This window comes from Acartia tonsa, chromosome 3, assembly GCF_053477335.1.
Source record: "Acartia tonsa isolate MP-2025a chromosome 3, ASM5347733v1, whole genome shotgun sequence".
Taxonomy (NCBI): domain Eukaryota; kingdom Metazoa; phylum Arthropoda; class Copepoda; order Calanoida; family Acartiidae; genus Acartia; species Acartia tonsa.
Genome location: NC_137262.1, coordinates 6030041 through 6057589, shown reverse-complemented (window position 1 = coordinate 6057589; position 27549 = coordinate 6030041). Strand labels below are relative to the sequence as shown.

The 27549-nt window shown below is 31.8% G+C and overlaps 2 protein-coding genes and 3 long non-coding RNA genes across 6 annotated transcripts; 4 read left to right on the top strand and 1 right to left on the bottom strand.

Moving 5' to 3' along the window:
- Positions 1–43: 43 nt before the first annotated feature.
- LOC145313081 (uncharacterized) lies at positions 44–21231 on the top strand. The gene is made up of 12 exons (XM_080152347.1): positions 44–79; positions 175–274; positions 619–669; positions 2723–2864; positions 3179–3355; positions 3435–3537; positions 4019–4092; positions 4415–4461; positions 4787–4894; positions 20145–20233; positions 20875–20989; positions 21080–21231. Exons 1-12 carry the CDS (start codon positions 44–46, stop codon positions 21229–21231), a joined length of 1194 nt encoding a protein of 397 aa, XP_080008473.1.
- LOC145313148 (uncharacterized) lies at positions 6990–10018 on the top strand. Its single transcript, XR_013877265.1, has 4 exons — positions 6990–7476; positions 8304–8426; positions 9028–9139; positions 9872–10018. It is a non-coding gene; the product is annotated as an uncharacterized LOC145313148 (long non-coding RNA).
- LOC145313147 (uncharacterized) lies at positions 13535–17094 on the bottom strand. The gene is made up of 3 exons (XR_013877264.1): positions 16989–17094; positions 15375–15461; positions 13535–14383 (listed from the first exon to the last, which is right to left on the bottom strand). It is a non-coding gene; the product is annotated as an uncharacterized LOC145313147 (long non-coding RNA).
- Positions 21232–22087: 856 nt separating the features above from the next.
- On the top strand, positions 22088–24691 carry LOC145313071 (uncharacterized). The gene is made up of 6 exons (XM_080152334.1): positions 22088–22110; positions 22477–22768; positions 23219–23341; positions 23676–23715; positions 23971–24053; positions 24554–24691. Exons 1-6 carry the CDS (start codon positions 22088–22090, stop codon positions 24689–24691), a joined length of 699 nt encoding a protein of 232 aa, XP_080008460.1.
- Positions 24692–24906: 215 nt separating this feature from the next.
- LOC145315062 (uncharacterized) lies at positions 24907–27222 on the top strand. 2 transcript variants are annotated; one of them, XR_013877941.1, is made up of 4 exons: positions 24907–24950; positions 25546–25597; positions 26049–26103; positions 27007–27222. It is a non-coding gene; the product is annotated as an uncharacterized LOC145315062 (long non-coding RNA). The 2 variants fall into 2 exon arrangements; XR_013877940.1 differs by lacking the exon at positions 24907–24950 and adding an exon at positions 25135–25218.
- The last annotated feature ends 327 nt before the right edge of the window (positions 27223–27549 follow it).

Sequence of the window (27549 nt, the reverse complement as noted above, 5' to 3'; positions counted from 1 at the left end):
TACCTAAAGACCAAAACAAGACTAAAAATAAATAGTATTTATGATGTCGAGACAGTTCCATTCTATTCTCAAGAGCAAAGCATTCAGAAGTTTGGGGCGAAGCTTTTAATTATCTATCGTACAGTATTTCTTATACAAGCATTAAAATAAAAGTTTATTGACAATCAAAAAAAGTATGAGCAAAGAAATGGTGAATATTCTCGGTATTCTGGTGATGGAATTTCTGGAAGGCTGGAGCCTCCAGGCACTCTCCAGCAGTTATACTCCAATCTAGGTAATTATTTTTCTGGAAGGTTGGAACCTCAAGGCAACCTCCAGCAGTTATACACTACTCTAGGTAATTATATTTCTGGAAGGTTGGATCCTCCAGGCACTCTTCAGCAGTTATACTCCACTCTAGGTAATTATTTTTCTGGGAGGTTGGAACCTCCAGGCAACCTTCAGCAGTTATACACTACTATAGGTAATTATATTTCTGTAAGGTTGGAGCCTCCAGGCACTCTTCAGCAGTTATACTCCACTTTAGATAAGTTTTCTTTATGTTAAAAAAAAAATTTTAAATGTCTTTTAGTATTAACAAGTTTTATCTTTCAATTGATAATTACATTTTTGTTTAAGATGGAATTGATTTTGGGAATGGAGCGGAGAACAAGGGAGTTAGATTTCCAGGTAGAGATAATCCAGGTCCAGTTTTTCTGGATACAAATCCAGACCGTGTCTTGCAATTCGAGAATCCAGATCCCTTCTTTCCCTTACAGGATTCTGATCCATTTTTCCTGTATGAAGATGAAACATTTGAAGATTATGATAATAGAGGTATCTAGAATAGAGACACAATTTTTTATCCAAGTTTGGTGTCCCCCCCCCCTCTTCAAGTAACATTCACTTTTTAATCAAATTCAAAATGATTTTGAATATTTGTCAAGGAGGTAATTTATTGTCAATTCAACTTAAATTTTTGATTTGGCTAGGTTGTTTAAAGTTATTCAAGGATTAGTGTCTCAATTCTAATACCTCTATTATCCAGACAATAGAGGTGTCTATTTAGATAGAACATATCATCCTCGTCCTCCAATATTTTCATTTAATCCTGTGATCAATCCTGTCCAGTCACTTCCTCCTATCCAGGGATAAAAGCCATATCAAATATCTAATTGTATTCATTTATGATTTTACTTTAACTAGTTAACATGTGTCTAAGGGGCATCAATGATAAAAAACAAATTTTATATCAAACAAGATTTGTTTCTTGTATTGATAATTACACAGAAAAGTATATGATTTATCCAGTATTATCAAATTTCCATGAAAAAAAAAAAAAATTTATAATAAAAGGGAAAATGCACAATAACTGTTCTTGTCACACTAGTTACTTGTAGATACACTTATATATATGGAGAGTCAGATGTTAAAACCTAGTATTAAAGTTTTCCTAATATTTGAAGAACCAAATTTATCATAATATTATTTTAAACATTCTTCTGAAATTTAAAGCTACCTTTATTCCTCAAAACTTTTGAATATATTAGCTAAGTTACATATCCTTTTATCTCTGGTCCTGACTCAGGCAATATTTCCTCAACTAACAACTCCTACCACCACCACCACAACAACAACAACTACTACCACCTCCTCACCTCCTCGTTTTGCTCCTACTCCTGTATTTGCAATATTTCCTATTCAAACAATTATTGCAGCACCTAGCACTACTCAAGGTTATTTATACAGGATTAATATTATTTTTCCTGAATCAATTTTGTCATACATTTTTTAACTTTCAACCCTGAAGTTAAGCTAAAATACTTCCTTTTCCCAATCCCTCACACTCCAAAAACCAATCCAAGAATATAATTAACCTCAAGCTTTCTTTAAAATAAAACATTTTCATTTGAACTTTTTTATATCATAAATTCTAATCTTATATTTAATCCAGGTTTATAACTTGTATTGCTTTCCTATATAAATAATCTTGAAATTCTAATAGCAACTAGCACCACAACAACAACAACTACTACTACAACTACAACCACTACAACTACCAAAACGCCTTCAGCTCCCTTTGTTTTCCCAACAGAGCAGACTACAACAACAACAACAGAAAAAGTTGTTGCAAGTCAACCTCCCTCTTTTAATCCTACAATTAATGTTGCACTCTCTTTTAATAGTGGTGCAGAAACTCCTAATCAATCCTCTACACAAACAGTCTTGAATGCTCAACAAGCAACAAATAATTTGATTCCAGTTCAATCCTTAATTCCTACAGTTAACAGAGTTGTACCCACAACACAATTTGTAAATCCTGACCAAAATTTCAACACTGCTCAATTTGCTAGAAATTTGGGCCAAGGCTTTCAAATACCTAATACAGTTCAGTCACAATTTGTCAACTCAAATCAAAATCTAATTCCAGCTCAATTTGTTACAAATTCAGCTCAATCCTTAAATCCTCGCACACAGTTTGTAAACACAGGTCAATCCTTAAATCCTAATCAATTTGTGACAAATACAGCACAAACTTTTGTTCCTTCAACTCAATCCTTCACAAATAGTTTTCAAAACTTTGGTCCAACTAGCACAAACTTTGCCCAATCATTTGTTCCTTCCTCAAATCAAGCCCAATCCCAAAATCAATTAGTTGACAATGCCAGATCCTTCAATACTCTGTCAGGTACTCAGCAATTCTTTAATCCCAACACAAATTCATTTGTGACTTTATCTACAGGAGGAAGTCAGCAGCAAGTGGTTTCTGGAGGATCTACTGGTATAGAATCTGCAAGAAGATCAGAGGAAGGTGTGGTAGATAGAAATTCTGTCACTCAGCCTCCTAATCCAAGTTCTGATATCTTTATCAGTTCTGATGCCAGGTAAGAATAATTTTTGGTTCTCATTTTTAACCATTTTCTTTAAATGAACAAAAAATAAAAGACTAGTAATTTTAAAATCTTTATTTAAATAAATGTAATAAGCAGTAATCTACACATAAGATATGCAAATCTCTTCTTGAATAAAATTGTACTGTATTTTTTTTGTGCAGCTTAAAAAATTTTAAAGGAAAGAATTTGACTTAAATTATTTTACCTACACATGCATTTCCTATATCTAAAACAATAAATATTTTAATTTTTTATCTATTTTATGAATATTTTAGTGTTACAAAGTAATGTATTGTTTATTCCAGGAACGGATCTGTAGATTTAGGAGTATCCATAGCTATAATGACAGAAGGAAATATAGCCAGGAGAGATATAATGAATAATCTTTCTGCTACCTCTGCTCTTCCTGATAAATTTGATAAAGATAACAATGAAAACGATGATTTTGAGTCATCAAGAGCTTCTCAACAACAAATACCAAGGTTGTATATATTCAAATGTTCTATAACAAATTCAAGCAAAAGTCAAACCTAAAAAATATAATACTAAAATTTAATTTAGAGTGTTAAATCGTGAGGTAGAGATAGTTTCCTCCGACTATGATTATGGTTTCTATGAGGATAACTTTCCTTCAGTAAATTTACCAGTTAAACCACCAATACAGGTTAGCTATATATAAAAATTATATATCATTTAATTTTTGGAAAAGATTTTTGTTAATGCACAAATTCTAAAAATAAAATGCTTTGATGTTTATCCGTCCTTATGTCTGTATGCCAAAAGAAAAGCTAGGTAATAGCTAAATATCTTTCTAGTTGATTTATACAGAGCTGGTTCCTTCCAAGAAAAATTTAATGCTAGCGGCATCGCCCCAGATTCTTGGGGATATGTATGCAAAGGTGAAGGAAGGGATCTGAAAATAGCCGAAAACCATCCTAAGACTTAAATCTGAGTATAGCTTAAAATCATTAAAAGCTTCCCTACAATGGAGAACTCAATCGAGTTTGCCGTTAACGATATCAGGCAAACAAAAACTCTCATAACTTTATGTAATGGGATTTATTTATGTTTGGAATTAATGTGTTAAACCAAAAATCTTTATTTGTAAAGACAACTTTCGATTAAAAATACAATTATATTTTTAGAACAGTATAGATAGAAGTCCAAGAGTAGTGACTAGCGCTGATCCAATCACCATCAACATTGGAAATATTTCAAGGTAAATTATCAGGAACTTTCAAGAGCATTAATAGCATTTAGAAAACATTAACATTTTCTGGAATTTTACAGAAACCAATTGTTGTTATAAATATCATTTAAAAAAAAAATATATGCAATCAGACAAGGGGCACTTGAGGGTAAGGGGGGGGGGAAAGTCGACCCCCCTATCATTTCAATTTTTTTTTTTTTTTTTAATTGGTGTATATCATAAGGGAGAACTATGTCGGTTCAGTGGTGAACAAGATCCATCAATACAAACAGACAGGCTGACACATAGACATCCTGTTACTTGTATAAAAATATAATATATTATTGTTTAGATTGAGTGTGTATGCTGGTGAAGTATCAAGTATTCACTTTCTAATAGGTAAAATATTTTTTGATTTTTAAATTCACACCTATATTTAAAAATTATGATATATATTTCTTTGAAATACCATTTAATGACCTGAAGTAAATTAATTTTATATTAGTTAATTATAAACAAAACAGAAGAAATGATATTTTTTTATCCTTGTAAAAAAGTAACAGGATGTGTATGAGTCTGTCTGTTCTCGCTAACCACTGAACCGATATGGTTTTCCTTTACAATTGTAGTCTCATTATACAGTAGTATAATCCAAGTTAAACAATTCAGAAAATTTACGCCAATTTTGGGTCATGTTGTTGGTTTAAATTATTTTGACATTCAGAGAATCATCTATCCCGTGAAGTAGAGTATGATATGAAAATAGAACAAATAGGGATTGACAATCTTCAATTCAGTGAATTCAATTCTTTTCATAATGGCGATGCTCCAGGTATTATAAAAAATTGCATTGAATTTTCAAATTTATTGGAAACCTTTTAATTTGTATAATTTAAGGGTCATCTCAAAAAACGCCTATCTCAGAAAACGCCTATCTCAAAAAAGCCTAATTTATTAATAGTATTAAAAAGAATAATACAATACTTGTCATTCATGATCTATTATGTAAAACACAAATAAATAGTTACCAAATCAACCATTTTATAAACTATGTACAAAGATGGATAAAATGGTAAACTAAAGAGTAGCTGCTATATTTAGAGAAAAGGGGTAGTTTAAATAAATGGGAGAAAATTATTGGAGGGAGAACTCATTGAAGGAAAGAGTTTGATTATTGAAGCTAATTTAAAAGTACATAATTTTTAATCTGGTAAGAATAAGAAGGAATATAGGGATAAAACATTAAAATAACCTCACCCTATTTTTCCCCCAAAATTCATCAACTATGGAAAGTAGAATCTAAAAAAATGTTAAATTGCTTTATTAATTTTTATTTTGAGGAACAGCTATCTAATTCTGATAAGTTTAAAGCATATCATACTCAATAAATATTTTGTATATTATTTGTGTATTTTAATAATTATATAACATGAATCTAAAATTTCTTTCAAGCATAATAAAAAATATAACATAATTTTGGGTTTTCCAAACTATTTATCCCTACCTTACACCCTACCCAAATTTCACAACCCCATTTTGAAATTCACCCAACCAAAATTCCACAACATCTTATGATTATGATTATCTCTTAACAAATTTACCAGGTTTAGTCATATTTACAACATTTCAACATTTCTGTTAACCCTTACAGATCGGGGGGGGGGGGGGTCATATTGACCCCCCTCTCTAGTTTTTTCAATGTCATTTTTTTTGTAGGTAAGATGGAGAGCTGTGACTTCATGACTTTTTAAGTTTAGTAATTATACGTCGGCAAGAGTTGATTTTATTAGGATATCTGGTCTGTGTCGGTCGTGGTGTCCGGTCAAAGTCGGTTGGGTAGCACCAAAATTAAAAAAATATTCTAAATAAATCTTAATTTCTACATTATGACTTTTTTGTATAAGGTAGAAACCTAAATTTTTTTTGGTGAATACTGAGATATCAATGACTTTATGAGAAATGTGGTGTTATGACCGTTTGACCGCACCCTGACCGACTTTATGACCGATTTTTGTCCGGCTTTTACTACAGACATATATCATGAATATCGTGGCTTCTAATACAGCTAGAGACCTAAAATTTTTTTTGGTAAATCCTTGAGCAACAATAAACAGATAAAAATATTAATTGGCGCCGCCAACCGCCGTTTTACTGCCGTAACCGCCGAAAATGGCGGTTTCCGTTATTTGCCGTTTTTCGGCGATGATCAGAAAAAGTAATTTTTTTGTTATGAAAAATAAAAGTTTGTCCTAAAATTTGGTCATCCTAGCTGCAAAATTGGCCGCTCTACAGCTGTTTTAAAATTTAGCGGCTGGCCGCTAAAAAGCGTCTAAGGAGCGGCCTGACCGCTATGACTAGAAAAAGTAATTTTCTCTAAAAATACACATGAACCACCAGAAAAAAATTTTACGTCTTTAACTGTAACAGAAGCCAAGATAGAGGGGGGGGGGTCAATATGACCCCCCCCCCCGATCTATTAAGGTGGGAATAGGGGCCCGATCTGTAAGGGTTAATTCAAGATATTAGGTCAAATAATAAAGAAAATAAATAAAAAGTATGTTTTAATAGAGCTCATAGTTGTTCATCTTATTGTAATAACTGAAAAGTAAACTGGGTTGGTTGCAGTAGATATATGAAAAAAATTAAAAATAAAAGATGAATTAACTAGGTAAAAGTTTTTGATATTCAATTGTGATCAATTTTCAAAAAGCAAACCTTTAGTATGTTGTAACTCAAAAGGCTTACAAAAAAAGTGCCTAATTTAATTACTTATTAATCTTTTTTAAAAAAAGAAGTAAGGTTTTTTCGGGAAGTTTTGTAATCACCCCTCTAGAGTCTAGGGTCGATCAACTAGTATCTAATAATGAATGTAATATCAATAATACATGGAAAATACAATACAAGATCATTTAAGCTAAACATTAAAGGGCGAATATAGGTTGGATATGATATGAGCTTATATCAAAGGTGCAAGTTTATACATTATCAATAACTCAAGCAAATAAAGATATTCCATTGGATAAGGCCGTTATAGCTAAAAACCTAGCCAAGTTGGGCCAATTCATGACGTCAGAGGAGTGGTTCCCTAATATATTCAAATACCCATATTCACAACAGGATGCATGTAGAGTTTGCCTAAATACTGTTGTTATTTTGCAGTACAAATAAATGAGAAAAAGGTTTCTGGAAAAAAACTTCCTAGACCTTAATGAAAATCTGATTATGTAGGAAAATATTAATATTGAAGACTAGGAAAATATTTACGGAGAAAATTTGTCCCCCCCGTACGCAAATGAAAGTCAAGTTGAGAGTAAATTAGCAGACATTATCACATACATAACATAAACAAACTAAGTTGTAGGTTATTATATGTGTCGTGTGTGTCAGGCCAAGTTTGACTATACTTTTTATTAGGTATTTTTTTTTAAAATGTAGCGTATACAGGTAGGAAGAGGACATCAGGCTGTTTATTTCCCTGGTCCCTAAAGTTTTACAAGACGAACCAAAAATTATCAACGTTTATAATCCTAAAAATCCATTCTAAATTATTAGGGTAATTCTATATTTTTCTTTTATGGTGTGGCTACTATATTCTTCTCAGTATGCGCCTGTCTTATTTAACAAACGTAATAAACGGAACTTTTTTCTTTGTTTATGGTCGTAATCTTTGCATTATAAGCACGGCAACCTTGAAATGAATGTGAGGGCTAAACAGCCTCATAGCGGCGGCTGAAAACAAAATTGCAGACAGCTTTCCGTTGATAATAAAATGAATAAACAATACATAAGATTTATTGCCGTTTATTGTCTCAATGATCCCAGGCTAATAAAATAATTTTCGTTTAATAGTAAAAATTATCTACAGTGCAATATGATACAAGTTTTTTTCTGTGTGGCTAAAACCAGTTTTAATCCATCAGATATTAAATGGTAATGATGCCACCCTGTTTCTAATACAGTTCCAATTATGACTAAATTCCACTGGAATGAAACCAGTTCAAAGTCAAACCCATGACAAAAACCATGTATTGTATTTTATTGAAGACAATTGAATAAAAATAAAATTAATCGATTTATTGGCCCCAACTAAGCTACAGAATAGATTTTGTTTCCTAAGTGAAATTAACATCAAAACCTAACTTTTATTACCTACTTTTCATCTGTTATCCTTTTAAATTTAGTGGAATGGGATTAATATAATCTAAAAGAATACGCTGACAACTAAACTAATTTATTTATAGGAATTTGTATGAGAGACTTTAGCCAGAAAAGAGAACATTCAAGCCCTTTTTTCAGTTGGTGGACCCTCCATGGTGTCTCAGACATCAACCTTGACCTGTAGAAGCATTTACCAATAGTTCCAGGTAAAATTGTTATAAAACTTATATCAAGTATACAAGTAAGTAACAGTTTGTGTATAAAACCGAAATAGCACGAGAAAAAAGACTTTAAGTTATCTTCTACTAGCGCTTTTATTCAAAGCAAAAATGTATAAAAATAGAGGGAGGAATTTATGATTCGGGGGGTGAGAGTTGAACATCTATAGTAGTTAAATATTGTTGTGCTTTGATAGGTATTCAATATTAATGGATGTTGCGTTACTAACATGCTAAAAAAGTACATAATTTTTCAGCTAAGAGAAACTGTGTAAATAAGGTGCTATAATAGTTATTATTGCATCGTAGTATAAACAGCTTCCCACGGATTAAAAACTATTTTTTTGCCCCCTAGCCTATAACCTAACCTTGTTATAAAAAATATCATTCTCGGGTGTTGAAGGGGGGTGGGGGTAATGGGTACCAAAATTTTCAAAATGTCTTAATTTTCTATAACTACCCAAAATCTGCTATATAACGAATTTTTGTCCATCCATGATTGTATTAGAGTACCTAAAGAGTTATTAAAAAAAACGTTCATCCTTATTATTGCTGCGCTTCTTATGGACCTAATCACCCTTATTATCAGGAAGATAGAGTTGGAGCTGCATGAGAAAGACAAGTCTGTGCTGAAGCTCGCCATGAAGTGCTGGAAACAGAGAAGAATGGTTTAATCATGGATCCATGTCATCCTTGTCAAGGTATGTACAGTGGATGAGACAATGGACGATAAATTGACAATGATTAAAAACAACCCTATTAATTTATTAAAGATCACCCCCCCCCCCCATACTTCCCCACCTACACCACCAAGTGGAGAGTTCAAAAAATATGAAAAACGCAGCTTTAGATTCTTTCCAGTGCCTGGTATAATTTAACCCTTTATTTTATTTTTTTTAAACCTTTTAAAATATTGCTGGAATCCGAAATCCGTCAAAAAATCCGCGGAGAATCCGTTTTATTTTTGGACGGATTCTCACAAGAATCCGAATCCGGTCCAAAAATTGGATTGATTGCCAATCCTAACTTAATATTTGGTGGACAAATGGAGAGGTCGTCAATTTTACTATATATTGCCCCCCAACGACAGCTGAAAACCTTGTATAGGTTTTGTGGTTTTTTTCTGAATAAATTTCATTATTAGTATAAGCTGATTTGACTGAATTCTAGTTGGGAATTCTTAACTAAACAGTGTAAAACTAAAGGATCCGACATTTAGCTTAAAAGACATCTTTCCGTGGATAGTAATATGAAGAAAAAAAGCATAAAATCTATTGTATTTTCAATGCATTGTTCCAAAAGCCCGCCCATTTAAGGCCTGTAAGAATCAGCGAGTAGCCTTAAAAGTATAAATATTTTTTTTGTTTATATAAACGATCCCAGGACCATTTTACCGTGAACTGCACCAAATCCAATATTTTTATTTTATTAAGATTGAAATGATGCAAAGATAAGCTGTGGAAGACAAGCTGTGACTTGGCCAATTCTTGCTAACTGTAGTCTCTTCATACATCATAATGTTTGATTTCCAATAAACAATAATAAATATGTAATTGCAATAAATAATAATATAATACTAAGCTTGCTCTATATCTATGTAGTTTTGTAGCTACTCTATTACTAATGGTATCAAAGTACACCTTTTCTTTTAGTTTCACTGATATTAGCTGACACTAGTATGGCTAGCAACGATGAATATGCGGGCCTAAACAAACATTTTAAATAACATCCATAAAAGAACTGTGTCAGAACTAAATAAGTTCAATATAAATGTAGGAGTCTAAACAAAATTTTTATTAAATTTATTACAAAACTGTATAAATACAGGATATTGTCTAGGGACATACCTACATTTTTAAGGCTTGATTTGATTATACGGATAGTTATTTAATAATCTAAATAACCTCTTGAAGACGGGATACACCATTAGGTGTTATTTTGGTGTGTCTGAACCAAATTTTGGTACTGAAGTGCATGAATAGGCCAAACGTCCTACAGACAACCAACCCTTTGATTGCACGACCTTCGAGAAGATTTAACTGCATGGTAATAAGTTGCGCCTGTTTTGGGCCAAGACATTCAGCCTATGCTAAATATTTATGTTAAGCACTTGACATATCATCAGTAGGAACTATTTTAACGTCTTTAGTTATGACATGGTGTCGGGCTGAGATTTGAACCTGTCACCTTCTAGACAACAAGCGAATGCGCAACATGTTATGCAATAGTTGCGTGTTTTGATTTTACAGACACTTCTTTTATAGTATTATACCGTGATCATGATCATTATTCCAAAAACCAGTTGAAAAGTACAATTATAAAACAAAAAATTATTAAAAGGTTAAAAATCAACATATTTTTAACAGATGTACGGACTTTCTTGTAATGTTTATAGAGTTGCTACGCACTTGGAGGTGAAGAGCTTGAATCTCATCTCAACATTGCTTCATAACCAAAGATGTCATAAATGTTTCCTACTGCTGCTATGTCAGAAGCGCATTTTTAATAGTTACAGTTGGGGGAATGTCATGTCTCAAAATAGGCCAACTTATATCATGCACAGTTAAGACTTCCGGACAAAGGTGTTGCAATCAAAGAGTAGGTTGTATGTTTTAAGACTCTAGGGGGCTAGGTGTCGCTTCGGGTATTACACCTCTCTCCACGCACCTTTAAACATACTTCACTTATGATTGCGGTGTAAACCGTCCATTCACCCATCAGACAACCAACTCTCTGAGATGCACGACCTTTATCTGAGAAGTCCTAACTGTGCATGGTAACGAGTCACGCCTGTTTTGGACCAAGGCATTCCCCCCCACTCTAACTATTTACGTCGCGCATCTCACATAGCAGCAGTGGGAACCATTTTTAACGACTTTTGTTATGATGCGGTGTCGCAACAAAATTCGAACCTATCACCTTCCCGACACCGAGCGGATGCGCTACGTGTTGAGCCATGGTCGCGGGTTAGGTTGTCTGTTTCTTAGCATAATGACCAGGCCAGGGTGTATGGATAGAAAAGGATCTACAGGGATAGGACAATAGTCAATAAAGAAATGTACAACATCCCCAATGATGATACACAAAAATACCACTTCTTCAGGTTACAATTAGTGGTTGAAACGTTTGGACATCCAACTAATTAAACCAACCAATCAAAATTAGATAAAAGTCCCCAAAGTTGTTAAGCCAATGAGTAGTAAAACGTTATTATAAAACTTTCATGGTTAGCAGCCTCGCCCATAGGCGTCATTTTATGATAAGGTAAATCATATTATACATGTTTTTGATGACAGAAAAAAGATATAATCAAAAACTACTACATAAAATCTGACTTCATTAGTCATAAATTTATACATGACTGTTTAGTTCGTAGTTGATTGGGTCATAAAAAAAGTGCAATTAATATTGTATGAAAATGAGTTGCTTTAAATATCTACTTCATATTTGATCATGGTTTCGGTTATTGAAATTGTTAGCTTTTTATTTAATGTGTAGGTAGTATTTTAATGTATCGGGAAGAGAAACAACCACACCATGTCAAAAATAGTTTCCCTGAAATTAAGTCCTGACCAAATAAAGTTGGGAAATGTTTATGATCTCAAATCGATTTGAAATAAATAATAAATATTTTTTTCTTGGTTAATTGGTTAAACTACATTTATATGGCATACATTTGAAAGAATTTCAATTTTCGACGACGTAGTTTTTAAAATATCATGACTTGAAAATTGTCTTTTTGTGATATATGCAAGTTAATTATATTTTCAAAACTACGAGTAGAAAATTGAAATTCTTTCAAATATATGCCATATAAATATAGTTTAACCCACTAACTAGCAAAAAAATATGCAGTTCACTAAATTAAGTTTAAATGCATTTCGTGAAAATACACCTTTAATATTTTAGGTAACGAATATCTTTGATAAATAAGGGGACTGTTCATAAATAAGAGCAACTTATTTTAACCACATTCCTTCAGCGTAAAACTTTATTATTGAATATTCTATTCATAAGTAGCGAATCACAAAAAATCATGGACATACATATGGAGAAAGTGTATTATTAAGCAAAAGAAAATCAGTAAAAGATTAAAGTGGATAAAAGGTGATGGACCACCATGAATGTTTTATACTGAAATATGCTGCATTATGTTTGGAATATCAAGACCTAGTAGCTATGTGTCAGCATGGAATAATCCTCAAATTTAAACCCAGTCAGAGGTTTTTAAATTTTTTTCCATAGAATAACAGACTGACAAAGTGATTATGGAGTAGCTTCGCTATTAATTAGTGTGGATGATGTACTTAAGTATTTTTTAGCAATCAAGGATTTTTTTGTTTTATTTTCTTTTTAAGATATTGAAATAAAAAACTAATTTTGGCAATTTTTTCTACTAAATTAGATAGGTAATAATTATTCCAGTGTGGCTTTGAATATTATATTATAGACATTTTCCTAAAATAATAATGAAATTAATTATTAAATAACATTATAATTCAATACCTAACAGTTTTGGTTTGCATGGGATCAATATACTATTTGCGGAAATCTGTCTATAATACGATGCAATAAATAATTAATATATTTTTTTTCTCATGAAACCTTAGTCGAATTGAAACCTTTTCATTCGATTAACTGTGTATAACATAAACCTGAACCAGGCCACAATTGTAATAAAACACATATCCTTGCTGGAAAGGTGCTTGGTTCAAATCTGTTAAAGTTAGAAATTAGTAAAGGCAATACCAGCAATTTTATTTTAGGTACCACTCCCTTAGTTTTAAAGATAACTAAGTCAAATCTTTTAGGTTGAGTCACTTATTACGTAAGTTTTGGAATCTTTCATAAAAACTTTGGATGGACAACCGCCCCCGCCGTTAATAATTTAAGAATAATAAGATTAAAAGGGAAAATGGTTAGAAACAAAACCATGGGCTCAATTAATTCCAAATGGGCGAGATAAGTAATAACATGTTTTTGGCTTCGGCAAAAAAACAATTGGGGTGGTTGTCCCGACGCTGCACACAAATGAAACAGACATAAGTAAAAAGTAAATTATACAGCAACTAGGTATATTACTAATTATGAAATTGTTTGAATTTATTAGTTTATTTCAAATCCTAATATAACAAAAACAAATAGAAGATATACTAAATGTTTAATTTGATAATATTTGAAAAGTTTAACAATATAAAACACTACACTAGGCATCTCTTACCTATTGAAAAAAATAATACAAAATAAGTTTTTTATGTAAAATTGTGCCTTTTGGAAGTATAAAAGGAGGGGGTCGGTTTTTTTAAACTCAAAAATAAAATTTAAAGGAACAAAACTTAAAAATTTGACACAGCAGTCGCTTTACATAGGAACTGTGAAGAAAAGGCGGCGGAACTGCCACTATTGCAGAAAACCTCCGTTTTCTGCCAACTTTTTGCCTTTATAGCCAAATTAAACAATTTAAATCATCTGAGTCAAGACAACTTACTTTTTTTATTCTTAAATTGTAATTTTTATGAAAAAATATTTGTTTGATGATTCAAAATTTTTAGATGATTCTAAATTGTTTAGGTAATTTGGTAAGAAAAGACAAAAAAAAAATACGGAGGGAAAAAGCAATTTTCGGCCATAGCAGCGGTTCCGCCGCCGTTTATTCACAGTTCCTCATTGCATCTCCAAAGCAACTGGCATGCCAAATTTCAGTGCTGTAATTATTTTTTATTTGAGTTCCTCGACTTTAAGTTTTGATTTTAAAAAGTGTCACAACCGCCTCCCTCCTTTTTGCACACAACTATCTTTGAAGAAAAGAAAGCACATACTTTAGGCAAACACTATAAAATATTAATATATATGCGTGTCCGTTAGGATCTTTTGAACAGTTTGAACGATGATAATTTTCAGTCAAATGATTGTGATGAAAGATGCCGACTTCGCATTTATCTTTCCTAAAAAGAAAAAAGGTTGTTTAATATGTAAACATTGGAAGCTTTAAACTAGCGGCGTGTCAAGGAGAGTGCGCGCCAAAAATATTGACACCTGCCTTAAACCAAAATTGAGTGGAATTATTTAATTGTCATGTGGGTAGATACACCTACTTTGATGTAAAAGTCCCCGTTCCCACTGCAAAACAACATGATGAAAAGTCAAAGAAAAAGAAGCACACTTAAAATTGTACCTATATCACATAAGGGGGGGGGGGGAGTTTGTACATTTATAGGAAAAGAAAATACAGTAACAAATTTTGCCCTGGCCCTTTGGGCTTGTTTTTATAGTTATCAACCTAATTATTTTTGTAAACTCTCTTAAATGATTGAATCTACCTTTGAAAATTTAATTTTGGGCCTTTCCTTCTAGGGGCTAGTGGGGCAAAAGACCCCCACAAACACTAAAATTTTAAGTTCTCATCTTATTTTTTAAGATATCAAGCCGAATTATTTAATAGAACCTTTTTTTTACATAAATAAGTTGATTAGCTACCCCATATTTCATTTTTGCACTATCCTTATAGGAGCTTTTTGGGTAAAACAACCCCCCCAAATACAAAATTTTTAAGTTTTGAGCTTACAAGCCCCTAGAAGTAAAGTGCAAAAATGAAATATGGGGTATAAGTGTACAAACTCCCACCCCCCTTATTTTTATGGCCCCCTTAAAATCATTAAACTAGACATTATCACACCATGGCTCTTTTAGCGAGGGGCGGACATCAGGAGGGTTATATCCATACACCTAATTTTGCCAGGGGTTACATACAACCCCCTTCTACACGCCTCAGCTTTAAATATTGTGTTTTAACACATTAGCTAGTAATTTTAAAACTATCTTAACTAGAGTGAAAACATTCTTGTCCACTTCTCCAAAAAGCAAAAAAACTTAAATCTTAACAAGTTTTTAGTCATCCTGCTGCTAATCAACTTTTTTTAAAAATAAGATGTATACCTGATACTTAATATCCAAAATAAATATTTTTGGTGGATTCCACTGGCAGACAAATACAACAGTAAACAGCATACCTAGCTACGTCACCTTAAAAAAATAACACAATTTTAATCAAATGGTTTCTAGAGAATTCATTCAATTTTCAACTAAAAAAAAACTTATACAATAATTGTAAACTGTAGGTAAATCAAAGTTGCAATTGAAATAATTGAATAGTACCTAAAGACTTTCTAGTAATATTAAGGGGGGGGGGGGGGGTAATGGAACCACTCGTAATCAATGTGTAAATGGCACTTAGAATTCGAATTTCGATCTGAAACTTTGCATGAGTAATCCTTGGTAGGTCAATTTTCCCTAAATCGAACAAAAAGTAGAATAAGTAACAGCTAACAGATCAGCCGTTTTTGTTGGCTATTTTTAGGGCAAATCTGTCATAAATTACGTAGGAATCAACTTTTTGAAACATATTTATACTTTAAATAATGTGAAAAGGTACAAAATTTTTTTTTTAGATTTCTAGTACCAGCAACTACCGGCTAGAACCGTTTGAAAACATTTTGGAGCAGCAAAGAGTATAATGTTGAGATAGGTTTTGTGATGGATTTGCTAAACGGCTGAGCCGCCAGCTGTTACTTTTCCAACTTTTTGTTTGATTAAGGGAAAAATAGACCTACCAAGGATTACTCATGCAAAATTTCAGATAGAAATTCGAATTCTAAGTGCCATTTACACATCGATTACAAGATAGTTGCATTAATAACCTCCATTTAATATAAATGCTCAGTTTTCACAAATATCCTTTTATATAAAGTAATAAGATATTTTTGTCTGTAGCTTGAAATATTTATAACTACTCGCATTGGCTTCTAAATTTTAGACAATCTTTACATAGATGGTTTGAAGCTATCTGATTTTCAAATTCAAGCATTGGTATGGTTTTTGGCTATTTTCAGTCAATTATTTAAATTTGAATACAGAGTCTCTAGATGATAGGGGTGCATCCTGTAGTGTTAAATAATTTGGAAAGAGGAAAATACCCTAAAACTAAACTTAGATATAAAAATTAAATATCCTATAACCATTTAAGGACCTAAAAAAAACTTCCATAAAATGGAGAACTCATCAGTTTATTAGTAATAGAAATCTTCAGCTACAGACAAAAAAAACTTACTGCTTTACTTCATAGAATATATATATGTACACGTTCCAACTATAATTGTAGAAAATCTTCGCATTTAAATCCTATATCATGAAGTAGTAAGTGTGTGTGTGCTGCTTGTGTATATAGTAAAAAAACAGACTAATAACGCTATTGGGTAAGGAAGTGCAACTTGCCCCCAACAAAATATTATGTTTTATGTTTTTTTTAAACTAAAAATAAAAAAATGTATTGACTGGTTAATAACTTTATTTTAATAGAGAAGCTACTTGATAATTTACTTGTGATTTTCTTTGAGTTTTTGCATATCATTTCTCTCTTTTATTTCAATTATGACAACTTACATCTACTCTATATCATTTTGTCCATTCCATGATTTTTTTTTATGTGCTACTTGTGGATTTTCACATTCTTGTTTCAAATTATAAAGGGTTGAAAGTATTCTTTATCCTGACCTGTATTTATCAATAAAATAATGAACTTTGTTTATCCAGGTTTTTTGACTTCAACTACTCATAACATTTCCATTAAGTATTAGGTAATCTTAAGAACATCTGAAATTAAAAATAAATTATACATAACATTAACAAATATATCAAGCGATTGCACTTTTTATACTAAAGAAACAGAATATTTTTTTTTGATTTTGATTAGTGGAGTGCACAGCATTTTGCCATCACCTTAAACCAAAATCCATTTAGTGTTTGATAAAAATTGCTAGAAAAATGTCTTATAGTATGGGAAATATACACAAAAGTAGCTTACTTTAAAACAAGGATGACAACATCCATAAAAGCGAAGCACTGAAACGGTAGGACAAACGGACATTAACACTTGTATAGTGTCTGAACTGAATAATCAGAATATAAAAGAAACGAAACAGTCGAAGCAAAATTGTAAGTAAATTTGCTCAAAAACTGCTTGATACGGGATAATGTTTCTGGACAAACTTACATTTTTAGGACTTGATTATAGAGTTGCTTCGCTTATACTATTGTTCTTTGTTGTCCCATGAATCAATATACAAAAAATCAGATCAAACGGATAACTAGATCACATAAAAATTTGTTGTTAAAAAAGTAGAAAAATCAACATGTTTAAAATGGACGTACGTACATTCTGGTAATGATTATAGAGTTGCTACGCTTTCTAAATCGTACCTAACTACTACAGGAATCATCTTGCAAAATTTGAAATCGATAGGACAATTCTAACCTGCCTAAATTAACGAATAAAAGCTATCTATCTCGGACGGACGGACGTACGGACGGACGTACGGACGGACGGACGGACGGACGTACGGACGGACCGACCCTAATTATAGAAAAGCTTCGCTTTTAAAAATATGATTCTGCATTAGCAGATACCTATAAAGTTTTCACCAACGATTCCTATTTTAAATACTAGCGGCTACGCCCCCTAGAAGCCTCTTGGGGCACTTAAGGTAGGAGAGGGAATAGTCGACCTCATCCCATTTTAAATTTGAGTTTCAAAATAGTAAAAAAAAATTTATTGAGGGGAGGGGGTGTAGACTCCCTCCCCAAAAATAGTTTAAAACCTTCTCAGGGCCTATAAGAAACTTCACTGTAATGGAGAACAATATCGGTTCGGAGGTTAGCGAGATCCTTCAGGACATACAAAAAACGCTTACTACTTTATATAATAGGATAGGAGTTTTTAGCTAGCAAACCATAAAACTAAATGACACAAACACAAATACATACAAATACATTATTTACCACCTTTTCCTAATTTCCCATTAGAATCAAGGATGATAATATCCCTGAGTAGCCAAACACAACAAGAAACTTTAAAAAATCGAGAAAATAGAGAACCGAAACAAACTTAGAGTATTGCAAATAAATAATGAGACATACCAGAAAAAAAATATTGACATAGAAATTCATATAGGAAAGATACTATCTTTAAATTATTGAGCAGCTTCACTCTTTAAAAAACGTCAAGGGGTTAATGTTTCTAGATGTATAGTATGTTTTTGATAATTTTGTATAATGGATTTTAAAAGTTTTCACGGATATACAGGCGAATGGATGAACTTTTCAAAACAGTTTAGCCGCGCTTCTAAGGATAATGAGAACGTCGCGTAGTTGCAGTAAATCAGACCGGACCTATAGTAATTTAGAGTAGTGGAACAGAACCATACAAATGGATGGACGTACAGACGAAATTATACAAAAACAAGTTGCCACACTAAAAAGAAAAAGTATAAATAATAGAATAATTAGAATGAATTTAAGTTGTTTCCAAAGGACAAACAGATGGATTTTTCAAATAGAAGAGTTGTCACGATACTAAAGATAAAGAAAACAACAATGAATCAAACTGATGGAAAATTAGAGTAATTTAACAGACATAAAATCAGACAGACAAACAGACCTGATTATCGAATAAAGAGTAGCCACGCTAATAAGAAAGTATTGAATAAATATTATAAATTAAATTTCCAATAAAAAAACAGACGCACTTTTCGAACAAGAGAGTAGCTGCGCTTCTCAAGATAAAGAAAAATATGCAAGGTCAGACTGACGGAGATTTATCGTAATTTAACATATGACTAATTGGAACCTAACCTACTAAAAATGGATTGGGAGAGTCAGAGGGGATATGGAAAGGAAGAGGACAAGGTAGTGAGGAGAGTGTGGGGTTGCGACTGCAAGAAAACTAACCCATTCAACAATGCAATGACCTCCTAAGTTATTAGGGGGTGGGAAGGAAGGGGGGTGGGGTAGTTTGGGTATATAGTATTAGAGCTTAACGAAAAAGGAATAACTAGGGTAAACATAAATTAGATTTTGCTGGATGTAGCTTACAAACAACAATTCACATAAATAGCGGGAGACGGGGGGAGAGAAAGGGGAAGGACACGAGGTTAGTTGAAAAATTAATAATATTAAGACTCGGCTTTTTAAAAAGACCTAACAAATAGTTTTATTACTATCAAAATAATAAATAACTAATAAAGTAAAAAACAGATCACACATGAAATATGTAATACTTAGAACAGGATAATAAATTTAAAAATAAAAATAAAAATAACAGCGACACTATTGACACCAGTTGATTACGAAATACTATTTACTAAATTACTACAAGGAAAGTGCCGTAGTGTTTGTTTATTGTAAACAGCTGATTGAAGCATAACCACGCAAGTGTAAGGGTAAATAATTTCATTGAAAATACGTTAAGTAACGAATATCTACCCGATTGTTTACGCAGAGGAAATGGTGACGTGTCAATGACGTCACACCGACGTACGCTTATTTGTAATTAAAATAATTACATTTAAAATTACGAAAATTAATAATTTTATGATCTTAAAAGATGCATGCAAATGTATTAATTAAATAAACATAAGTAAAGTAGTCAAAAAAAAAGTCTTTTAAAGGGCTAAAATAAACGGTTTGTCTGCAATCTCATTTATCATATGTTCAATTGAAACAGAAAATTGCAAAATCTACTTAAGGATTTTTTTGAATTTTTAAATTTGGTATAGATATTCTAAAAGTATGAAATTGCACCTTTCATATAAGCTCATATCATATCAAACCTATATTCGCCCTTTAAAAATAATCTAAATGAAACATTTTCAGTGCGAAGAATGTTGTTTCCAGGAGAATTCCAAGTACGACCCAGTATCATCCATCTACCAGCAGAATCTAGATCCAATTTTACAGTCACAGTAAGTTTTTATCGACATTTAAGTCAAATAAAGCATGAATTCATCGATTTTATAATGATGAACGTCAAACTTTACTTTGTTCATGTACTTGTGGCTTTGCCTCTAGATACTAAGGACGCTCGCTTCAGGAAAGAAGTTGGTGCAACCCCTCCTCATTTATTTGTTTTATTAAAAAAAAAAAAAAAATAGATAAGGGGAACGGTAGGATTTAACTTCAGTGCGGATAAGATCTTAGCGGACATAGGAACAAACAAACATCCTGTTACCTGTAATATAGAGAATTATCGTGCTTTAATACCTTTTCTTGCACACGGAATGAGTTTTACTTATATATTTCCAAATTATGCATTTTCTCCTGTTTTCTTGTTTGTTTTGTTACCTTATGGTGTAATTTTCTATACCTGGCACTAGACACATCCTGTGTGTATCTACTGTTACTGTATTACATTATGATTATATTATATTTAGGTGACAGTACCTACAGATTCTATACCTGGCACCAGACACATCCTGTGTGTATCTACTGTTACTATATTATATTATATTCAGGTGACAGTACCTACAGATTCTAAACCTGGCACAAGACATATCCTGCATGTATCTGCTGTTACTATATTACATTATGATTATTTTATTTTAAGGTGACAGTACCTACAGATTCTATACCTGGCACCAGACACATCCTGCGAGTGTCTGCTGTACCTAAACCAACCACTTTGTCCCAGCTTAACCTACAAAACCAGTTAGGCCCATCAGGTAACAGTTTTATTTTCCTAAAAAAAGCCATAATATAATTATTAACTTTTTGGATTCACTTCACTAGAAGTTTCATATATTCCTTTTTAGGTTTATTTCTGCCAGTGCGACCAGTAGACAAGCCACCATCTCCAAGTGGATTTATCATAAACAGAGCTGTACCTAACCTATCAACAAGAGTAAATAGAGCTGTCACTGAGACTAATTCAAAAGGGAAAATCTATGATTATAAAAATATTTAATTGTTTTTGCCTTTCCAGGGATAAGGGATGGGAAACCTGACCGAAAATTAGGTCTCAGCCTCCTTTTAAAAGTGATGGGGCAACTTTTCTTTTTTGCCTATAAAATCAACTCATTTTCGCCAGTTCATTATTGGCTGTAGGCCAATATCCAATAGCCTGATACTTGCTTTTAGCATTAACCAATTAATTAATAACAAACGCGTCCCCCAGTTCCTAATTGGCTAAATTAATTCAAGCAAACATAAATTTCTGCTATTAGAATGAAAACAATGGAAATTTTCTGCTATCAGAATGACTACAATATATATGATGTTCAATCACATCAACTTATTATTAAATCTACACATTAATAAATGTCCATATAGCAAAACATAAACAGAGAGATCGTTTTTTGAAGACTGCGTAGGATTCAACATTTTATACTTCAGAAAAAGGTGAAAAACTCATGTCTTTAGACAATTTAAAAGTTATATTTCATGTGGAATTGATAGCCCACCTAAATGATTACAAATACAAAACTAGTTCAATATGTAAATAAAAAGTGTACTGTGTTTTGTTAAAAAAAATTTTCATTAATTTTGGTAAAAATTATTGCACACTTAATTAAACTTTTCTGTTAATTTTTAACGTAAAATTTTTTTTTTTTAAATTCTTAATTTATATGTATGCTATGGAACAATTAGTTGATAGAATGTTACCCATGTACTTATTTAATTCTACTTAATTTATTTATTAAAGCTGGGGAGCTAAAGCGGTGTTTATTTCTATATACAAATTTTGGGGTGAAGTAGATCCCCCCTTAAAATGTTTGAAAATAAATCAGATTTAACCATCTCAAAAAAAAACTTTTTTTTAAATGGGGGGGGGGGGGGTGGCGAAGTAATGACCATCTTAACGGGATTCTACTTAAACCCACTAACATATTGGTTCTTTGAAAAGTTTTTATTATATTTTATGCTAGGTGAAATCAACTACCTGAATTCTATTCTATACTTTTTTTCTTTGCATTCATATAATAGCTATTTCATCATTGTTCATAGTTTTCAAATCTAACTACTGCGTCATCCCGAAACTAGTTTTTTAGGCCTAGTTGGAAAATAGGCCTGGAATAATTTTTTCTTACGTTTCCCATCCCTTATCCCTGTGCCTTTCATGTCATATTAAAAGTATATTGCATAATTTGATTAAAAGATAAATTTAATGAAACTGTTACACTTACTGGAATATTTTTTTTATTTTTACTAGACCGAAAAAGCAGATAAAGATAATCTTTTTTAAAATCATAGATAAATATTTTCAAATAGACAAAAAAGTTGTAAAATCGATTGATCCAAGAAAGATAGATATTAACACAGTAAAGGAGACATTGTTTAGAGAACATAGATCTGTAACTAACACTGATGATAACTTAGAAAATAATAACAAGGATGAAACAAGAACTAAAAGGGAAGCTGAACCTCAGAGACCACAAATAAATTTCCCGCCAGATAGATTTCCAACACTGGATGTTAGACTATTACAGACTGTTACCAAAGAGGTAAAAAATGAATATTAAAAACTGAATATGAAATATGTTTTCCTGTCTTTCTGTTTAAAAAGCGTATATAGCCTTAATAAACTTTTGAAAAGTTAAATAAAGGAAAGCTTCTTCTGGGTACTAAGCTAAATTTGAGTGGAGGATATTTGAAACTACAAAAGGTAACTTTAAAAAGTGTCTCAAAAAATCAGCCATGTGACGTCTTAAAAATGAGGGATTCCAACTCTTTTTTAGGGGTTTTCTTTCCCACTCCTCCTCTCATCTCCCTCATTTTTATGACGTCACATGGCTGATTTTCGAGACACTTTGTAAAGTTACCTAAAAAAGGATCTTTTAGAATTTTTATTCTCAAATCTGTTATTGGAGTCTAATCCTCTCATATAAGACGCCCCTGGAAACCATTTAATAAGCGTTATGACTCTAATCTAAAGATTTGATATGCTTTTTTAGTTTGAGGTATTGGTTGAAAGTGAACAAATATTACTGGATAAAGATTTCTCTACCCCTATCTGTATCACTGAACAATCTCCTTGGGAAAATTTTTGTGCAAAAAAAGTTAATCAATCTTGCGAGGTAAATATGTTTAAAAATTAAATTAAAGATTATGCTTATACAAAAGTAACAGGAAGTCTATCTGTCTGTGTGTGTGTGTGTGGTTTTTTTCTGTGTGTTCCGAAGGATCTATCTAACCACTGAGCCAATATGGTTCTCGTTTACAATGCATCTACGCATACGTCCTGGTAAGTTTCATAACTATTTCAGGGGAAAAATATTTTTTGAATTTATTTTTTAAAAATACAATCTAAATTAAAGGCATAGACTCTAGTTGTATGTACATAAAATGCAATTTTCATTTTGCAATTTAAGCATTTAATAAAATTAATGATAGATTTTATTTCACTTTTAGGATACAATTTGGGAGACAATCATACTAATTCAAGATAAAGGTATTTCAAACGATTTTTTTGCAAAGATACTTCATAGATTTTCTCCGTCTGTCTGCCACTGAGATCGCGCTATCCGGTTTTTTATTCACTGATTCTATTTATGATTTTATATTCTAATCGTGTGTAAAGGCAACAACCACATGTAATTAAAATTTAAAGGATTAAAAGATGCATTTAAACTTAAATAAAGTAAGAAAAATCACCTTAATATACTGAAATAATAAAGGAGTGTAATACTTTATTTCTACTGTATAGAAAGTGGACTTGGAGAGATGAAATTATCAGATAATGGAGAATACTGGGAACGTTCAAACTGGAGGCTGGGTTCCAATTTACAGGTCCTGATTATATAACACTTTTCTGAGCTAGTCCTTTACCAGAGCATGTCTGTTCACCTGTCTGTCTGTCCATTAAGTAACTAGAATAAAGCTTAATGATGGATTTTGGTATTGATCACAATATTTTAAGCTTATCTTGTTTAATTGGCTTTGTGTTAACTTCATAAGTCCCATGTTTGTAAAACATTTTTCCTAAAAAAATCTGTAACTCAATTTTTAAATAAATATTATTAACTCTTTTGTCCATTACATTTTTTGGGCATAGTCCCTTTCGTGGCAAATTTTTTTTTGATAGGTGATTTTAGGTGATTTCCCCACAGGGCTTAGGCAATTGGCCCCGCAGAGTTAGAGCCCCCCCCCCCCCCCCGCAGGGGGATAGAAATGGGAGAAAAGCTATTTTGAAAATTCGAAGAATCGCCCCTTCAGGGGCGTTGCCACGAAAGGGACTATACCCCATTTTTTTGATAAAGTTTTTTAGCAAAGTCATAAAATATATTTAGGAATGGCTAGAATGGAAAGGTACCTGCTGTATAAAAAGCCTCACTATGACCATATCAAATACACATGGTCAGAATAAAGATTGTACAGTGGGAATAAAAGATGAAATTAAATCTAAGGTATTTATTCTACAAGGATGATACATCTCAAAGTAGCCCTTCATAAAAATGTATAAAAAGTCTCACTATGACAATATCAAATTCACATGGTCAGAATAAAGATTGTACAGTGGGAATAAAAGATGAAATTAATTCTAAGGTATTTATTCTACAAGGATGATACATCCCAAAGTAGCACTCCATAAATATACATATAAAAAGCCTGACTATGACAATATCAAATACACATGGACAGAATAAAGATTGTTCCGTGGGAATAAAAGATGAAATTAATTCTAAGGTATCTATTCTACAAAAGGATGAAACATCCCAAAGTAGCCCTCCATAAAAATGTATAAAAAGCCTCACTATTACAATATAAAACACACAAGATTGTTCAGTGGGATTAAAAGAAGAACTGAATTCTAAGGTATTTATTCTACAAGGATGATACATCTCAAAGTAGCACTTCATAAAAATGTATAAAAAGCCTCACTATGACAATATCAAATACACATGGTCAGAATAAAGATTGTACAGTGGGACTAAAGGAAGAAATTAATTCTAAGGTATTTATTCCAACAAGGCTAAAACATTTTCAAAAATCTTTAAAACGCCTTTAAACTAAAATAGAAATACACTTGGCGAAAAAAATTGTAAACCACGTAAGGAAAGTATAGTAAAGATTGTTATATGAGTTTAATTTTGCAGTATCTATTCTTAAAAAAGGAAGAAATATCAATTTAAAAAGTAATTTTTTTTATATTTTTGATAGAACAGCTAAAAAGCTTGGCTTTAGGAAAAGTATTCTTTGTGAACACTTCTAAAAATAATTACTTAACGATCACGAAACCTCTCAATAAAATGTTTAAACTGATAATTTATACTAATTTCAGGCATATTCTGGACCTGGGTGGATTGCCATGATCTGTACAATATCATTTCTAGGTTTAATTTACTCAGATAAATTATTAGTTAGAATAGCCACATTATTTCTTTAACTTTACAGCACTTTGACTTTAACAACGCGTTTGTTAAAGATTGAATTAAAGATTAATCTAATGTTTGTATTCATGTTTAAAATGTTTAAAATTATTTTCTTTTAAGATGGTCTAAAACAAGTTTAAATTTTTTAAATAAGTTGTTCAATAATCTTTAAAGCAAAAGGAAATAAATTGTTAACTTCAACTTACAAAGTGCATGAAACTGAAACAAATAGAATTAAATAATCATAATTTATAAGGGCTTTAATGTAAATAAGGTCCTCAGTTGAAAATTACCTTAATTAAAAATATAAACCTTCCCTTGAAAAAAAAAACCACGTTGGACATAGCTTATTTTTTGCTTTAGATGAAAATACGTTATAATGGATAATTGAGTAAAATAATATGTACTGTAGTTGTCTCTCTAGTTTTATCCTTACTTGGAGCTGCTCTTTTTATTTATCTTATGAGGTAAAATAGTTTTTTTTTGTTATAACTTTTAGATTCGAATTAGGATGATAACATCCATATAAGCAAAGCAGGGCAATTAAAAAAAACCAAAATATTTCTTCGGTTTGGTTAAACAAAAATCCGCTCTCAATCTGTTATAAAAAATGCATAAAATAAGAGAATTTTTAATTTGAAACTATTTTTAAATTTATAGAATTGATAGGATTATTGTATAAGGCCTAAATTTAAAATAATATCTATAATTGACTTTCGGACACCCTCTAAATGTTGTAAAGTTTCGCTTTTCAATAAAAATGATTAAGACGAAGACCAAAATACATAACTTTTGCACCACTTTTGACGTCATATTCTCCATCTCTTTTTTATGGGTTTTCTTTCCCACTTCTCCTCTCATCTTCCTTATTATATGACGTCACAGGAATCAAAAATGACACAAAAGTATTTCGTCTTCGTCATGATTAACATAGAAGTAAATATAAATTACATGTTCAGACTAAACTTGCGTGAATAGTGTAAAAAGCATTGAGATATATGATGGCTGTCAAAACTTATGATCTGTAGTTTTAATAGAAGCGTAGCTAATCCATAACTTAATTCTTTGAAATATAAAATCTATAATACAAAGTAGAATGATGTCTGTCTGTCCGTCTGTCCGTCCCTTAAGACCTCGGTAACCACTGAACCGATCGGATTCTACTCTTTAGGGAATATACCTACTGGTCCTGCGGTGGTTTTAGGCTATTTTCTTGGAGGGTGGAACACCCCCAACCCCCCAAAAAATGAAAAAAAAACACCCCCTCAATTTTTTTTTAATTATTCAAAATTAGTGGTGGAGTAGGGGCTTCTCATCAGGTACTTCATGGAAACAAGAATGAAATTCTTACAAAGAAACAATATTTTTAGGCGAAGAAGTAAAGCCAAGCTGCAAGAAATGAGACACATGCCCCAAGAAAGATAGTTATAAATTTTAATTTTTTTATATTTTTATTATAGTGTATAGAATGAAAGCTCATGTATTGGCAGCATTGTGTAATCCAAATAATGCAATTTTGGGCATTTAGATAGTTGTTTGTATTTCATTGTTTTTAGATCAATTTTGTAAATAAATTAAAAGCTGTATTTTTTTCTTGTTTTTCAATATAATTGAAAACATTAACTTTAAGAGTTAAGTACATTGAGTTTTTGTTAATTTTTAAATTTTTAAAACAAGGTTATTTTAGTTCTGCTTAAGCTCATATTGCGACATTTAGCGTAATCCATCCAGTATAACATAGCATGAAAACGAAATAAAATTAGTATCTGCATTACAATAATAAAATCTTTTATCGTATTCATTCGAATCCGGTGGATAGGAATCGGTTCTCATCCATACGAAAAAACTATGTCTAGCATCGTATTATATCCAGCTTTCTACGAATATAAAAATGTACAATTATAAGATTAAAA

Coding starts and splice junctions, on each gene's coding strand:
- LOC145313081 (XM_080152347.1), top strand. CDS start 44: ATGTCGAGACAGTTCCATTCTATTCTCAAGAGCAAA. Junction 4,093..4,414: donor AACATTGGAAATATTTCAAG/GTAAATTATCAG, acceptor ATTATTGTTTAG/ATTGAGTGTGTATGCTGGTG. Junction 4,895..20,144: donor TCATAATGGCGATGCTCCAG/GTATTATAAAAA, acceptor AAACATTTTCAG/TGCGAAGAATGTTGTTTCCA.
- LOC145313071 (XM_080152334.1), top strand. CDS start 22,088: ATGGGGGGGGGGGGGGTGGCGAA. Junction 23,716..23,970: donor CATACTAATTCAAGATAAAG/GTATTTCAAACG, acceptor TCTACTGTATAG/AAAGTGGACTTGGAGAGATG. Junction 24,054..24,553: donor GGCTGGGTTCCAATTTACAG/GTCCTGATTATA, acceptor AAATATATTTAG/GAATGGCTAGAATGGAAAGG.